The 16,323-nt window shown below is 37.7% G+C and overlaps 1 protein-coding gene across 13 annotated transcripts in view; it reads left to right on the top strand.

The window, feature by feature from the left end:
- Positions 1-16,323, top strand: part of HERC1 (HECT and RLD domain containing E3 ubiquitin protein ligase family member 1) — a 187,240-nt gene that overhangs the window by 151,738 nt on the left and 19,179 nt on the right. For all 13 annotated transcript variants that reach the window (XM_049611706.1, XM_049611711.1, XM_049611710.1 and 10 more), the window contains 12 exons: positions 1,032-1,159; positions 2,384-2,584; positions 3,778-3,908; positions 4,713-4,912; positions 5,291-5,396; positions 7,591-7,737; positions 9,706-9,807; positions 10,868-11,041; positions 12,509-12,802; positions 14,067-14,132; positions 14,285-14,410; positions 15,189-15,327. In XM_049611706.1, coding sequence (XP_049467663.1) covers positions 1,032-1,159; positions 2,384-2,584; positions 3,778-3,908; positions 4,713-4,912; positions 5,291-5,396; positions 7,591-7,737; positions 9,706-9,807; positions 10,868-11,041; positions 12,509-12,802; positions 14,067-14,132; positions 14,285-14,410; positions 15,189-15,327 — 1,814 coding nt within the window. The remainder of the gene's footprint in view (positions 1-1,031; positions 1,160-2,383; positions 2,585-3,777; positions 3,909-4,712; positions 4,913-5,290; positions 5,397-7,590; positions 7,738-9,705; positions 9,808-10,867; positions 11,042-12,508; positions 12,803-14,066; positions 14,133-14,284; positions 14,411-15,188; positions 15,328-16,323) is intronic.

Raw genomic sequence — 16,323 nt, 5'->3', positions numbered from 1 at the left:
TCATGACCTGAGCTGAAATCAAGAGTCAGATGCATAACTCTTTGAGCCCACCAGGTGCTCTGAGAGAGAGGATCTTAAGCAGACTCCACACTTAGCATGGAGCCCAGTGTGGGGTTCGATCCCACAACCATGGGATCATGACCTGAGCTGAAATCAAGAGTTGGATGCTCAACCATCTGAGCCACCCAGGCCCCCTACAGTTTTTCTTTTAGAATAGTCTTACTATATCTCTGGTGTGTGTTTTTAAATTTCCGGGATAGGGGCGCCTGGGTGGCACAGTCGGTTAAGCGTCCGACTTCAGCCAGGTCACAATCTCGCGGTCCGTGAGTTCGAGCCCCGCGTCAGGCTCTGGGCTGTTGGCTCGGAGCCTGGAGCCTGTTTCTGATTCTGTGTCTCCCTCTCTCTCTGCCCCTCCCCCGTTCATGCTCTGTCTCTCTCTGTCCCAAAAATAAATAAAAAACGTTGAAAAAAAAAATTTTAAATTTCCGGGATAGTAATTAAGAAAATAAAAATTTTAACAATCAGTGTCTTAGAATTAAATCAAGGTCTACTATGCTAGCATTATAAATGTTAAATTCTGTAAAACAGTAGGCTAATATTCCATCATTCTTTAAGGATTATTTAGGAATTAATGATATTTCTTACAGAATGTTAACAGCCTTTATAGTTTTATAGCTGGCATAGGTATTTCCTTTCTGAGAGCTTCCCTAGAGATTAGGCAAACAAGAATCATTGTGCTCTGAATAATAACCAGGTTTACAACCCGTAAAGAATCAGAATGTCTTTGTTGAGAAATTATCTACTATGGTAATTGGGTAATCTAAGCATCACTCTTCTTTAATTCTACATTTTTCACACCATGACAAATGCTAGCAAATATGTGATTGTCAAATACTGCTAGCCAAGCTTCTGAAATGAAGAGTCTCTATTATTTACTTCAGTCCATATGAAACCTTTATTTTAAGATTTGAGGTTTTATATATTTTTGGATGATGAGGATTAGAATCCCATATGTGTCTTTTATATTTTAGAGAAGGAGATGCTGAGGAGAGCCTGGGGTCACCCAGTGATCCAAGTTTCTCACCTGTTTCCTGGAGTATCAGTGGCAAATATCTAGCTGGGGCCTTGGAAAAGATGGTGAATATTTGGCAAGTTAATGGTAAGAGTCATGCCAATACTAGCAAATTACTGAAGGTACTTTTTAAGCCTTTTTTTTTTTTAGCTTTCTGAGTCCAAACAGTGGCTTCCTTTCACCTTGAAACTCAGTCTGTTCTTCAGCTGTGTAGATGTGTGCATATTATAGTTTAAATTAAAGAGGAAATGATCATTTCCTGACTTCTCTTTCTAAGAGTTTTGACTAACCTGGTAGTTGTAAGCTAAAAATTCTTTTCCCATACAACTATAAGTGTTCAGAATAGGTTTTGAGCTATGAGTTTTCAGTGATGCATTCTTTTGAATCACTTGAAATATTTCTACTAATTTTGTCTAATTCACAGGTACAAACTCATTTCAATTTTTAATGATATGTCTCTGGAAAGTAAAAATTATTATAATCTTAGGCTTATTGCATAATTTTGTTTGTTTTTGCATATTTGAAGAAAGGCTTTTCTATGTTTCACAGATTTGAAGGAAAAGCTAGCCTTAACTCTAGAGAAATTTCTTACGTTAATTTGATTTTCAGTAATTATTAGGAAAGGATGTAAGTGTTTGACATTTCTACACTGAATATTTTCCTTTACTCCTTTTTATTTTTTTTTAAAGTTTGTATTTATTTTTGAGAGAGAGAACGTGAGCAGGGGAAGGGAACAGAGGATCAGAAGCAGGCTCCGCACTGACAGCAGTGAGCCTGATGTGGAGCTCATGAACCATGACATCATGACCTAAGCCAAAGTCCGAAGCTCAACCGACTGAGCTACCCAGGCGCCCCTCCTTTACTCCTTCTTTAATAAAGCTATCACTTTGAAGCATCTGAGTGGCTCAGTCGGTTAAGCATCCGACTTCATCTCAGGTCATGATCACACAGTTTGTGGTTTGAGCCTCATATTGGGCTCTGTGCTGACAGCTCAGAGTCTGGAGCCTACTTGGAATTCTGTGTCTCCCTGTTTCTCTGCCCTCCTCCACTCACACTCTGTCACAATTCTCTCTTTCAAAAATAAATAAACTTTAAGTAAAGCTATCATTTTTGTCCCATTAGTAGTTATAGGAAAGCCTGTGAATTTGATAATCATATATAGTATATAAATGAAGGATCCTGCCTTATAATTGTATTTATTAATAGACTATTATGAAATTGAGGACTGCCTTGAGTGAATATTAGAATTAATATTTTTGTATTATTGTTTTTAAGGATTAAGTAACTAGTTAACATTTTCTCCCTCTTTAGGAGGTAAAGGATTAGTAGATATTCAGCCTCATTGGGTATCTGCCCTGGCTTGGCCAGAAGAGGGTCCGGCTACAGCCTGGTCAGGAGAGTCTCCAGAATTATTGTTGGTGGGACGGATGGATGGCTCTCTAGGACTGATAGAAGTTGTTGATGTATCCACTATGCACCGTCGAGAATTGGAACATTGCTATCGAAAAGATGGTAAATGACTTGCGTCTCATTAAGAAAGTATTTCCCCCAATCAAAAAACTTATTTTTTTTGGCACTTGCTTTTAAAAATGCAGAGTTAATATTACTTTTGGCTTTGTTTTCTAAATTTTCCAGTTGGTATTTCGTTTTAGTTAGTTACTACGTTGAAAGATAATTCCCTCCCAACATCTACCACATACCTCTGCCAAAATGAGATCTAATAGTATTGTATTAGTCATTCATCCTTTGTGTAAGTGTCTGAAACTTAAGTGGGGCTGCCAATTTCCCTTGAAAGTTAGGAATGTCCAAGAGAAAAGAATTATAATCATTGGTAGAGATGAAATTGTTAACAAATGAAATTGAGGAAATGGAAGGAGGAGGAGGGACGTTCCTGGTATGACAAGAGATAGTAGGAAGTCTCCTTTCATTTATTTTCTGTGTTCCCTTTGGATGCATAGACATCTTACTACATGGTTTTGTTCATTGTTTTGGGGGAGTGGAGTATTTCACAGATCACGGTCCCAGCTTACATGGCACAGAATAGAACAAGTGTTTTTTAAATGTAGGTTTTTTTTTTAAATAGGTAATACCTTCATGGGGTTCAAAAATCTTACAGTTTAAAAAGATAGGCAGTGAAAAGTCTTTTTCCCATCTACTCATCCCACATGTCCCCATTCTACTCCCACAGATAAATACTGTTTCTTACTTCTCTTGTAGTTTTCCAGAGTTAATGTGTACTTGAAGAAGCAAATATGAATGTAGATTGTTAGAACATGTTTGGTAAAATATGGAAACACACAGAGTAAGGAATATTAAGCAAAAGAAGGGACAGATAATTTTCTTTCTATGATGGATTATTTCATTTCTCAGTTTCATGGTAGATTCTGGTCCAAAAGGAAGGAACCTGGTACATGGACTTGGAATCAGCAAGGAATTTAACTTTTCAGTAATCATCTGAAAAGAATAAAAGGTTAAAAATGAGGTAGTCCTTGTCACTTATTATAATACTTTTAAAGTAAGTTACACAGAATCCCTGCTCTCAGCCTACCTTTTATCTAATAAATGCATCAAAGAGATGTTTGGAAATTTACTTGGAGTGGTTGTGGTAGCATATGTTTGTTGCAAAAATATGTCTTTTAAGTTAGACAATGACATATGAGTGTCATATTTTTTTCTTAAAAAAATTTTTTTTTTAATCATGTTAGTGTCTGTAACTTGCATTGCTTGGTTCAGTGAAGACAGACCATTTGCGGTAGGATTTTTTGATGGAAAATTGTTACTGGGAACGAAGGAACCACTTGAGAAAGGAGGCATTGTTCTAATTGATGCACATAAGGTAAAAACATCTTTCCCAGATGGTTACTTTTTCTTGTTTTTTTACTATAGTATTGCTTGATACTAGTTTTCTTTAAACTTTCTTAACATAGTTCACTTATGATTTCATATTCTATTGTTACACAAAATCTTTCGACCATGTATATACATGGAAAGGTCTGTGTAAGAAAGCCATCAAGAAAGCCAAGAAAGAAGTAAAACCAAAACAGTAAAATAGGAGCACCCTTGGAACACCCCCTGTCATGCTAGAAATTCCATCTATGAAGAATGATTCCTTTACCTTAAAAAGAGTTGCTGGTTCTAATGCTTACAGGGCCATCTAGGCAAAACACAAGTGCACGAAGGCAGGGGTTGAAAGTGTGAAGGAGGGTAAAAATAAAAAAATGTCAGAAGAACACGACGTCAACCATGTAAACATACAATATGTCTTAGATTCTCATAATGTTTGCTATTTTGGTATGAAGGATGCTTTTTTTTAAGTTTCTTTTTCATTATTCTAATGATTACAAGTCAATAATTCTTAAAAATGCTAATGAAAGATAAATATTCCTTCTGAATCAGAATTTCCTAATTCATTCATTCAACTAACATTTACTGAGCTTTGACTGTAGCAAGTGTATATAATGCAGATTATATTAAAGGGTGAGTTGTCTTGTGATTGGGAATGATATGACAGTATCTTATTTGCATAAAATATTGATTTCAAAATAATTGAGTAATGGAAGTATAGGTCATAAATTACTGAGTTTACATATCTGTGAAGGAAGGTTGCTATGATTTTTTTTTCTCTCCCTGTCATTTTAAGGATACTCTTGTTAGTATGAAGTGGGACCCAACAGGTCATATTCTTATGACATGTGCCAAAGAGGAAAATGTGAAACTCTGGGGGCCTATTTCAGGATGCTGGCGCTGTCTACATTCACTCTGCCATCCATCTATTGTAAATGGCATTGCTTGGTGCAGCCTCCCAGGGAAAGGATCCAAATTGCATTTACTGATGGCTACGTATGTTACAAATTTGTGTGTGTGTGTGTGTCTTAATTTTTATATTATTATGGACTGTTACTTGCGTTAAATATGGCTTTTCAGTGGTCTTAAACAGTTTGCCTGTTACTATTCTTATAATGTCTAATTCCATAAGATTACCTTAGAGAAATAAGGCAAAATGTGGAAGTTGGAATGCAGTCTCCTTATCTGGGTGTGATGTTGCTAGACTATCGATTCTTCTTGTAATTCTTGTAAAAGATTATAGCATATACCTATTGCAGATAATTTTTAAAATAATACTGTAATAGTTTTATCAGGTCTTTAATTGATTGCTCTTTGAAAGTATATTTACTTCTGCATATTGACATGTTTTGGTTTTACGTGATTAATTTTAAGTGGCTGTCAGAGTGGCTTGGTATGTGTTTGGCGTATTCCACAAGATACCACACAGACCAGTGTGACTAGTTCAGAAGGATGGTGGGACCAGGAGCCAAATTGCCAGGTAAATGTTCTGGTGCTTTTGAAGACCTTATCTGAAACCAAAGATGGTTTGTGTTATCAAAGTAATCCTCCTTTGATTACTGAGATACTCACTACTCAGTATCTTAAAGGGCAAGATCCATTAGGGAAACATGAATAATTGTCATACTTTGTGTGTTTTCTGAATTGGCCTTATTTTTTATAAGTCAGGACGGCATGATTGCTTGTTAAAGTGAGACATTCAAGATACACTGAGTGGTGATCATTTATAGTAATGGATATTATTTGGTACTACAGATAGAGAAGTCCTAAATCTTTGGTACAGTGAAATGGGAACACCACAGGAACACCCCTGTCCAAAGTATCTGCTGCTGATACCGCATTCCACCTATGAAGAACAATTCCTTTAACTTCAAAGGAGGTTACAGGGGGTGCCTGGGTGGCTCAGTTTGTTAAGTGTCCCACTCTTGATTTCGGCTTAGGTCATGATTTCACAGTTTGTGAGTTCAAGCCCTGCACTGGGCTCTGTGCAGACAGCACAGAGCCTGCTTAGGATTCTCTGTCTTCCTTTCTTTCTGCCCCTCCCCTGATCGCATTCTCTCTCTCTCTCTCTCTCTCTCTCTCTCTCTCTCTCTCAAAAATAAATAAACATTTTTTTAAAAATGATTTAAAAAAAGAGTTTACAGATTCAGATAGATGCTTATAAGGCCATCTAAACAAGCAACATAAACTCAAAAAGCTGGGAGTTGGTGTGGAGAGGTTAAAAACAAAAAACCTAGAAACACACATGCTTTCTATAAAGGACACGGCTGCCAGAGAGCTGATTGCCGCCATCCAGAAATGAGGCTATTGTTACCAGATTGTCTCTTTTTTTCCTGATAGAAGCCAGAAACCCAGCGTTTTAAGTAAAATCTCCCAATATTAAACATTGGCACCTGACTTAAAATTCTTTAAAATACTTGGTGGCCAGTCATATGGCATCCCTGAGCTAACGGTTTGCACCTTCTGTTGCTCTTTCTTTTTGCTCATGATACAAATACCCCTGGAAGAAATATACCTTATGTTATATCTGGATAAATAAGTACATCTGGTAATATACACTGTCATAACTAGAAGGAAGAGGGAGCTTAAGGACAGGAAGAAAGAGGTTAAGAGGGAGAGGTAAATAGCTCACTAATGAGAGGAAAATATAGAAGTAGAATTGGGAGGGACATCTGGGTGGCTCAGTTAAGCATCTGACTTCAGCTCAGGTCATGATCTTGCAGTTGGTAAGTTCGAGCCCCACACTGGGCTCTGTGCTGACAGGTGCTCACAGCTCACTGCCTGGAGCCTGCTTCATTCTGTGTCTCCCTCTCTCTCTGCCCTTCCCCTGCTCTCAAAAATAATAATAAACATTAAAAAATTTTTTTCTTAATGAAAAAGAAGTGGAAGTCGAGGCACTAAAGATAAATCTGATTTTCTGTTTGTACTAGAGAGTAGCCCTTTGGACCTATCTCACTTCTAAAACGTGCAAGGCAGGGGCACCTGGGTGATTCATTTGGTTAAGCTTCCAACTCTTGATTTCAGCTCAGGTGATAATCTCATGGTTTGTGGGTTCAAGCCCTGCTTTGGGCTCTATGCTGACAGTGCAGAGCATGCTTGGGATCCTCTTTCTGTGCCCCTCCACCTCTAGTGTTCTCTGTCTCTGTCTCTGTCTCTCTCCCTCCCTCACCAAATAAATTAACTTAAAAAAATTAAAACGTGCAAGATGCAACAATGCAAACATGAAATTAGACACCACGTAACAGAACCATTGGCCATCAAAAAGAAGAGCCTGTTTATATAGACCCAACATGTGCAATTCATGAATTTTAGGAGCTAAAAATGAAAATTACATAAAGCTAAATTTAAAAATTAGAACACTCATTAAAAAGCAGAAGTTAGGATTTTTCTATCTCTGAGGGATAATTGGAACTTACAATTGTAATTTCTGCCGGTTTGAAGAATAGGAAATTCACTTAGAAGGGTGTCAAAAAATATGAACTCAGTTTCAGAGGAGCCAAGGAGAACCACGTTGTTATTTTATTATTTTCTCAAGCTAAACCTATGAGAGAGTTGTCCTTCCCTCTTGCCCAGTTTTTTACTGAAATATAAAATTTCCAGGAATGAATTATAAATCTTGAATTTATAAGTTTGTTTTAATTTCAATATATGCTAAAAATCAAAATGAATTGCAGGATGGATATAGGAAATCAGCCGGAGCCAAATGTGTTTATCAGCTGCGGGGACACATCACCCCTGTCCGGACTGTTGCCTTTAGTTCTGATGGGTTGGCCCTCGTGTCTGGTGGACTAGGTGGGCTCATGAACATTTGGTCTTTAAGGGTAAGAGTACAGATGTTATTTTTATCTTAAGAAATGTTTATGCATTAACTTCGATATGGTAAAAATTAACCCAACCATCCCTAGGAATATTTTGTGTACTAATACTTTGGGTACTGAAGAAACTCCTTTCAGAATTCTCCACTCTTTAATTTTTCTTATTGATATATTTTTAAAGTCATCTAGAAAAGGCCCCAGAAAATTGGGTAGTACCTATGTAATTAGACGTTGCTAAATTTCACTGGAGTATATAGATTTTTTTCTAAAATGTTTTTGTGAATGTGAAGTGTGTAAATTTAAAATGTCTGGCACAAAAACAGACACTCAGATCATTGGAACAGAATAGAGAACCCAGAAATGGACCCACAAATGTATGGCCAACTCATCTTTGACAAAGCGGGAAAGAATATCCAGTGGAATAAAGACAGTCTCTTCAGCAAGTGGTGCTGGGAAAACTGGACCACTTTCTTATACCATACACGAAAATAAACTCAAAATGGATGAAAGACCTAAATGTAAGATGGGAAGCCATCAAAATCTTCGAGGAGAAAGTAGGCAAAAACGTCTTTGACCTCAGCTGCAGCAACTTCTTACTCAACACATCTCCAGAGGCAAGGGAAACAAAAGCAAAAATGAACTTTTTGGGACCTCATCAAAATAAAAAGCTGCTGGACAGCAAAGGAAACAATCAGCAAAACTAAAAGGCAACCGACGGAATGGGAGAAGATAATTATTTGCATATGACGTATCAGATAAAGGGTTGGTATCCAAAATCTTTAAAGAACTTACCAAACTCAACACCCAAGAAACAAATATTCCAGTGAAGAAATAGGCAAAAGTCATGAATAATCACTTCTCCAAAGAAGACATCCAGGGGCACCTAGGTAGCTCGGTTGGGGGATCGACTTTGGCTCAGATCATGATCTCACAGTTTGTGAGTTCGAGCCCTGCATCGGGCTCTGTGCCAACAGCTCAGAGCCTGGAGCCTATTTCAGATTCTGTGTCTCCCCCTCTCTCTGCCCCTCTCCTGTTCATTCTCTGTGTCTCTCTGTCTCTCTGTCTCTCAATAATAAATAAACGTTAAAAAAAAGAATTCAAAGAAGACATCCAGATGGCCAACCAACATATGAAAAAATGTTCCACATCAGTCATCATCAGGGAAATACAAATCAAAACCACAAGGAGATACCACCTCACACCTGTCAGAATGGCTAACATTAACAACTCGGGCAATAACAGATGTTGGCGAGGATGCGGAGAAAGAGGATCTCTTTTGTAATGCTAGTGGGAATGCAAACTGGTGCAGCCATTTTGGAAAACAGTATGGAGGTTCCTCAAAAAATTAAAAATAGAACTTCCCTACAACCCAGCAATTGCACTACTAGGTATTTATCTAAGGGATACAGGTGTGCTGTTTCGAAGGGACACATGCACCCCCATGTTTATAGCAGCACTATCAACAATAGCCAAAGTATGGAAAGAGCCCAAATGTCCATCGATGGATGAATGGATAAAGAGGATGTGGTGTATATATATACAATGGAGTATTACTCGGCAATCAAAAAAAGTGAAATCTTGCCATTTGCAACTATGTGGATACAACTTAGAGGGTATTACGCTAAGTGAAATTAGAGAAAGACAAATATATGACTTCACTCATATGAGGACTTTAAGACACAGAACAAATGAACACAATGGAAGAGAAGCAAAAATAACATAAAAACAGGGAGGGGGAGAAAACATAAGAGACTCTTAAATATGAAGAACAAACAGAGGGTTACTAGAGGGGTTGTTGGAGGGGGGATGGGCTAAATGGGTAAGGGCCATTAAGGAATCCTGAACTCCTGAAATCATTGTTGCACTACATGCTAACTTGGATGTAAATTTAAAAAATAAAATAAAATGAAAAAAAAATGTAAATAATGACTAAGGTTAAGTAATGTGTACTGATATAACTACTTCTCATTTTAGGATGGCTCTGTCTTGCAAACTGTAGTGATAGGCTCTGGAGCTATTCAGACCACAGTATGGATTCCAGATGTTGGGGTAGCTGCTTGCTCAAATAGATCGAAGGTACTTTTACAATTCTTTAAAATCGTAAGGGATAAGTCTATAAGGTACCTTAGAAATCATAGTCTAAGTAGCCTACTTTACAGGGGAGAAAACTCATATCCAGAGGGATTATTATTTGCCTAAGATAATACAACTATTTTGTGACAGAAGGAAAACTAGAACCCAGGCCTCCTGATTTATAATCTAGTACTCTTCTTACCATACCCTAGATTTTGGCTAAATGCCTAATCATCAAATGACTTAAGTTCCATTGGAAGTTATAAAGTGGATTTTTACTTTCTGCCATGACTTTTGAGATAACAGTAAATTGTCTCAAAAGAATTTTCTTTAAAAAGTAGGACCACAGGACCACCCCAAAGACCTTTAACTCGAGTATACAAAATGTATCTTGACTTTCAATTTAATATTCTAGTTAAAAAAATACTTACTGCATACACACACGCACACACACAAATATGTATACGTGTATACATACTAGCCCCCTTCTGTGAAGTAAGTCAGAGATGACATTATCTCCTGCAGTCTTGCTCTTCATACCCTTAATGAGTAGAGCCAATGTGCTGCTTTGGTTTATATTTTATGTAGGTAAAAGATAATAAAATTGAGCTCTAAACCTATATAAACAGTAAAATACAGACTCAGAGCCAAGGCAGTAGTGGCCTTTATAGATAAATCATAGAGCCACAGTTAGAGCCGAGCTGCTTGTCCTGTAGATGTGTCCCTCAGCAGACAGAGTACTCCTTCCTATAGTACCCCTGTGGTCATGGTACCTTTTCCTGCAAGTCCTATGAAACAGCCAAGAATTAATGTTGTCTCTTTAAGGAGCATCAGCAAAGCCAAGGTAGCTCACAAATTTTATGGTTCTTATTCACTGGTTTTTACTTAGCAAAATTTAGGATGTTTTGAAGTCGATAAGCATTAAAGGTACAGCATAAAATGTCCAAAAAGCAAATGTGTTTAATGGAATAACTGGAAGGATTTCAGATATGAATGGTAATAGAATGATCTCTCTTTTATCTTTTATTTAAATAACTGTGTGGCATGATTTGTTTTCCAACAGGATGTTTTGGTCGTGAATTGTACAGCAGAATGGGCTGCCGCCAATCATGTTTTAGCAACCTGTAGGACAGCACTGAAACAGCAGGGTGTTCTGGGATTAAATATGGCTCCCTGCATGAGAGCATTTCTGGAGCGGCTACCCATGATGCTTCAGGAGCAGTATGCCTATGAAAAGGTAACCGATTACACTCACTGCTGCAGATCTGCACATGACTGCTGCTCCAGCATTTGAATTGCATGGCAATTAAGAGCATAAGGTCTAAGGAAAATAAGTGGGGCTGTTTGGTAGAATCAAATAAAGTTAAGTCATGTCTAGAACAGTTGTTGAGTAATCCTCAGCCTGCTTTTACTTTTAGTGGGAGTAAAACTTTAAAATAACCCTCAAATTTGTATAGTGTTGGTATAATTTCTTTTCAGATTACTTATTCACTCCAAAACTTCTTAAAATACCTGTACCCTCAGAGTATCATCTTTTGTGACCCATAAATCTATTTTTGTGTGGTTTTGCCATCCTGAAGTTGAGAGAGGGGGGTGGATATGGATGTTGGAGTAAACATTCTGTGTATCAGATGAATCCATGTGGAAAGTTAAGTAGAAGAGCTAAGGCTGAAGTGAGTAGGGTCCTTAAAATACTAGAATGAGGAATAATGGAATTGGGAGCTGTAGCCCAGGCTGTGATACTGTGTAGTCTGTCCTCCAGACCTCAGTAGTCACTGTGTGCTGCCCCTAGGCAGAGCTGTTTGGTGTTATTTCCTTCTTTTTCAGCCAAGCTGTATTAATACAGTCAATTGTTACTGTGCCCAGTTAACTTCACTGATGCATTTGCCTAGGTTCTCTTTTCTGAATTACTCAGAGTCTCACAGAATTGCTCTGCCACAGTTAGGGAGGGCCACAGAAGAGCGATCTCCTTTGATGGCTACCAGGATTCTCTTGTAAAGGAGGAAATGTGAGAAGGGAGGAGGTTGCCTTGGTTTAGTTACTTGCTTTTTTACCTTTATTATCATTATCATTATTATTCATGAAAAACTATATAGTGAAAATATACTACTAAATGCAGTGTGATGTGCTGGATTAGATCCTGAAGCAGAAAAGGGCATTAGTAGAAAAACCAAATATTAATTTCTTAGTTTTGATAAATGCACCATGCTTATGTGTTAACATTAGGGGAAGTTAAGTGAAGGATTTACAAGAATTCTTGTACTATCTCTTGTAACTCTCTGTATATCTAAAATTATTTCAGAGTAAAAATCTTAAAGAACTGAACTTTTTCTTGTTTTGTTTTTATTTTTTAAAGTTTTATTTATAGTTGAATATACAGAGTAATATTAGTTTCAGGTGTAAAAGAATAGTAAACTTAAAAAATACAATTACAGATTTTCAGAATACAGCAGGTTAATTCTTTTGAAAGAGGACATGTGTGAGCCGGGGAAGGGCAGAGGGAGAGAGAAAAATCTTTAGCAGGCTCCACGGCCAGTGTGGAGCCTAATGCTGGGCTCAATCTCACGACCATGAGATCATCACCTGAGCCAAAATCAAGAATCAGACACTTAACGAACGGGCTGAGCCATCCAGGTGCCTGGTAGGTTAATTTATAATATTTGGTACAGACTCTTCAACTTAACATTCTTGTATTTCCTCTTAGCCTCATGTGGTTTGTGGCGATCAGCTTGTTCATAGCCCCTATATGCAATGTCTGGCTTCCCTCGCTGTGGGACTGCATTTGGATCAGCTGTTATGTAACCCTCCAGTGCCACCACACCACCAGAACTGCCTCCCTGACGCAGCATCCTGGAATCCAAATGAGTGGGCCTGGTTAGAATGTTTCTCAACCACCATAAAAGCTGCTGAAGCCCTGACCAATGGAGCACAATTTCCAGAATCTTTTACCGTTCCTGATCTAGAGCCTGTTCCAGAGGATGAGCTTACATTCCTAATGGTAAGCCTAAAATTAGCTGCTGTTATATGCAGCTGAGATTGTATCATGGATGTTTAGCAAGTAGCAGACCTTCAGGATTTCCTAGCTTGGATAGCTAGAAGCATGCCCTTAGATAAACTAAAAAATGTTTTGCTTTCAGATAGTCATTTTCAGTCTTATGGCAGCCCTCTATGGTGACAAAGATTGTTTATAGGAGAACTGTGAAGCACCTGTAAACTTGTTGGCTTTCAACGACATAGTCCCATATTTTCTCACTTTTTCTCCATAGGTGCCACGTTTAGTACCTCATTTATACATATTTTAGCATCTTTTCCTGGGTCATCTTGTGAGATTTATTCCACATAAAGACTCTCAATTATTTGACACTCTAATCATGTTTTAATCTCCATAAAGTAAGAATATAGAAGAGCATTCCAGTTGTTATTTCTTATTCTAATTGAGAGTGTCTAGATACAGAAACTGTGATGTAGATAAAATGCCTATGTAGATAGTGCAGGCCAGCACTTGATCTAACAATATATTTGCTTAATTAAGATTTGTACATACAGGGGGCACCTGGGTCAGTTAAGTCAGTTAAGCATCTGACTTTGGCTCAGGTCATGAACTCGTGGTTTGTGAGTTCGAGCCCTGCATCAGGCTCTGTGCTGATAGCTCACAGCCTGGAGCCTGCTTCGGATTCTGTGTCTCCCTCTCTCTCTGCCCCTCCCCTGCTCATGCCCTGTTTCTCTCTGTCACTCAAAAATAAATAAATGTTAAAAAATGTATATATATTTGTACATACAAACATTTGAATACATAAGTATACAGTATAAAACAGAAATACGAATTGAGGGAAATTATCGAAGTATAGGTCATTTATTTATAGATATAAAATATAATTTTAATTTAAGAAGAGTCCTTCTGAGCCCATTTGTCCCAAATTTGTCATTTCGTAGATGAGGAAATTGAAGCCTGGAAAGATGAAGTGACCTGCTACTGCTGTACAGCTAGTTCGTGGGGGTGGTGACTCTTGTACCTGTTGGTGCTCAGCAAACATAAATGGTTAACTTCGAATCACCATTGTATTAGTGATAGTGATAGTAGATAGCAAAATTGTTTATGATAAAGGAGAATATTAACATGCATAGTCAAATTTGGTGTGATTGTAAAACTGCTCTTAATTTCTTACAGTATTACTAAGTTCTTTTATGGAAAGAAGACTTAGTTAAGCAAAGATACATTTTGATTAAGCAAGATTCATCTTGGTGTTTATTGTGTCTTACAGGATAACAGTAAATGGATTAATGGCATGGATGAACAAATTATGTCTTGGGCAACATCCAGACCTGAGGTCAGTAAAGATAACTAAATGGTGGTTCTCAGTAAATCTTCTGATTTTAAGTGTGTGTTTGTCACCTGATGTCTCTTAGAGGCTGGCACATATTTGAATGAATGAATGAATGAATGAATGAATCTAATTTTGAGATGATTGTGGTTTTCCAGGACTGGCACTTGGGAGGTAAATGTGATGTCTACCTGTGGGGTGCTGGCAGGCATGGACAGCTTGCAGAAGCTGGAAGAAATGTTATGGTACCTGCAGCAGCTCCCTCATTCTCACAGGCCCAACAGGTAACTACTGGGTAAAGAAATGGAGAAGAAACTTGGGAACTAACAATTCTGATTCCCTTGCCGTTAAAAAAAATTTTACCATTGTGTAATCTGTGGTGAGGAATAACTGAACAAAGTCACGTATAGCCTCCAAATAGAAGATTTCTAGGGTTTTTGTTAATTTTCTAAGTTTTTCTTGCTTTCAAGTGCATCAGCATTAGACCTGCCTAGTACATATTTACAGAAGTTAACATGCTCCTAATTATTGATTCTGTTTGAGGGCCGTTAACTTACAGGGATTTTTAGCTAGATTTCTTTAACACCCCTCCCCTCTTCTAATAATTGTGGTACTATATTCCCAAACCCTTTCTCAAGCCACTGCTTTCTTACCCATTCTTCTCTACCTTAGTGAGTCCCAGGATGCGTTACTCTTTCTTGTGTATATCTCCTCAGGCTTCTGCTTCTTGATGATCTCTAGCCAGTCTTTAATATTTCCCCATCATCCTTTCCGCTGTCTGTTTTGTTAACATTATTATTTTAACACCGCACAGCTGGCTGAAATTCCTGTAGATCACATAGTTCTAAATGATTTTAAATAGTCCGATGAGCCTCCTACATCTCTTTAAGTAAGCAGTTTTATAACAATCAAGGGCTTGTAGGAACCCCATACTTATTTCAAGTCATCCCCTTTAGTGAAAGGATAAAATAATTAATAAAGGCATCCTAAGTATATGTAGAATCATTTTAAGTGTTAAGGCTGTATAATGAAGGATAATATAGTTCCGTGTTTCTTTACTAGGTCATATGTGGTCAGAATTGTACCTTTGTCATCCAGGCCAATGGCACAGTGTTGGCTTGTGGGGAAGGAAGTTATGGCAGATTGGGGCAAGGAAATTCAGATGACCTTCATGTGCTGACAGTTATTTCAGCCTTACAAGGTAAAATTATTCTCAATTAAAAGCTGGTCAGAAAATATGGACTAACCATAGGAATGTTTGCTTATGTTGGAACTCATCTCAAACCTTTGCTGGATAAAGTCATAATAGGATTTTCACTTATTTAGATTCTCATTTAGGATGTACAGCCTGATTTCCATATTTTAAGCTGTTATTTTGCAAGCTGTTTTTCATGGCAGTGCTAGAATTCAATGATATAAATAACTATTTTAAAACCCATAAAGATTGTTGTAAACAAATTCTTGTAAAATTACAAAACTGAAATTAGGCAACTATTAATAGCAATAATCATGCATGTGTTTCCTTAAGAGTAAAAATCAGTTTCTATGGATATGTGCAAATGTACGAAAGACTTTTATAGAGTTCTCAGAGTGCTGTCAAAGACTGTCAGAGTTCTCTGACTTGGAAAAAGTATATCCCTGGAGAAACCACTGCAGGAGCCCCTGGCTTGTTCCTTAAGTCAACTTTTACTGACTCCAAAGCCTACAAGAGAGCAAAGAGGGTTTTTGTATTAAAAGCATACAAGTAATAATGAGTTGAGAACCAATTCTGAAACAGTTCTAAGTTTTCTTTCTTGAGATCTAAGTGTGAAGAGCACAGCAGTGGGGACAGGAAGGTGGGACTCCTGGCCAGAACTACCACGTCCTGCCTCTAGGACCTTGCACAAGCTATACTAGACCTCTTTGTGACTTGGTTTACCCATTTGTAAAAGTGGTGATGATAATATCTGCCTTGTAGGTTTTATGTGAAAATAGAGAAGAGATAATCCAGGTAAAGCATTTATAGGAGTGGCTAGAACATAGTCCTTAATGACTAACTGTTTCCGTCACCCTCCTTTCCTTCCTGGTCATCATTATTTTATGGGACTGCTCTCAATTTACTAAGTTATGGCTACAAATGTGATTTAAAATTAAAGACATTGTTTTTATTACTGTAGTGCAGTTTTGGTGTTTTTCCATTCTAAGAGTATTCTGTAGC

This window comes from Panthera uncia (genome assembly GCF_023721935.1).
Source record: "Panthera uncia isolate 11264 chromosome B3 unlocalized genomic scaffold, Puncia_PCG_1.0 HiC_scaffold_1, whole genome shotgun sequence".
Taxonomy (NCBI): domain Eukaryota; kingdom Metazoa; phylum Chordata; class Mammalia; order Carnivora; family Felidae; genus Panthera; species Panthera uncia.
This window is presented reverse-complemented; position numbering and strand designations above follow the sequence as displayed.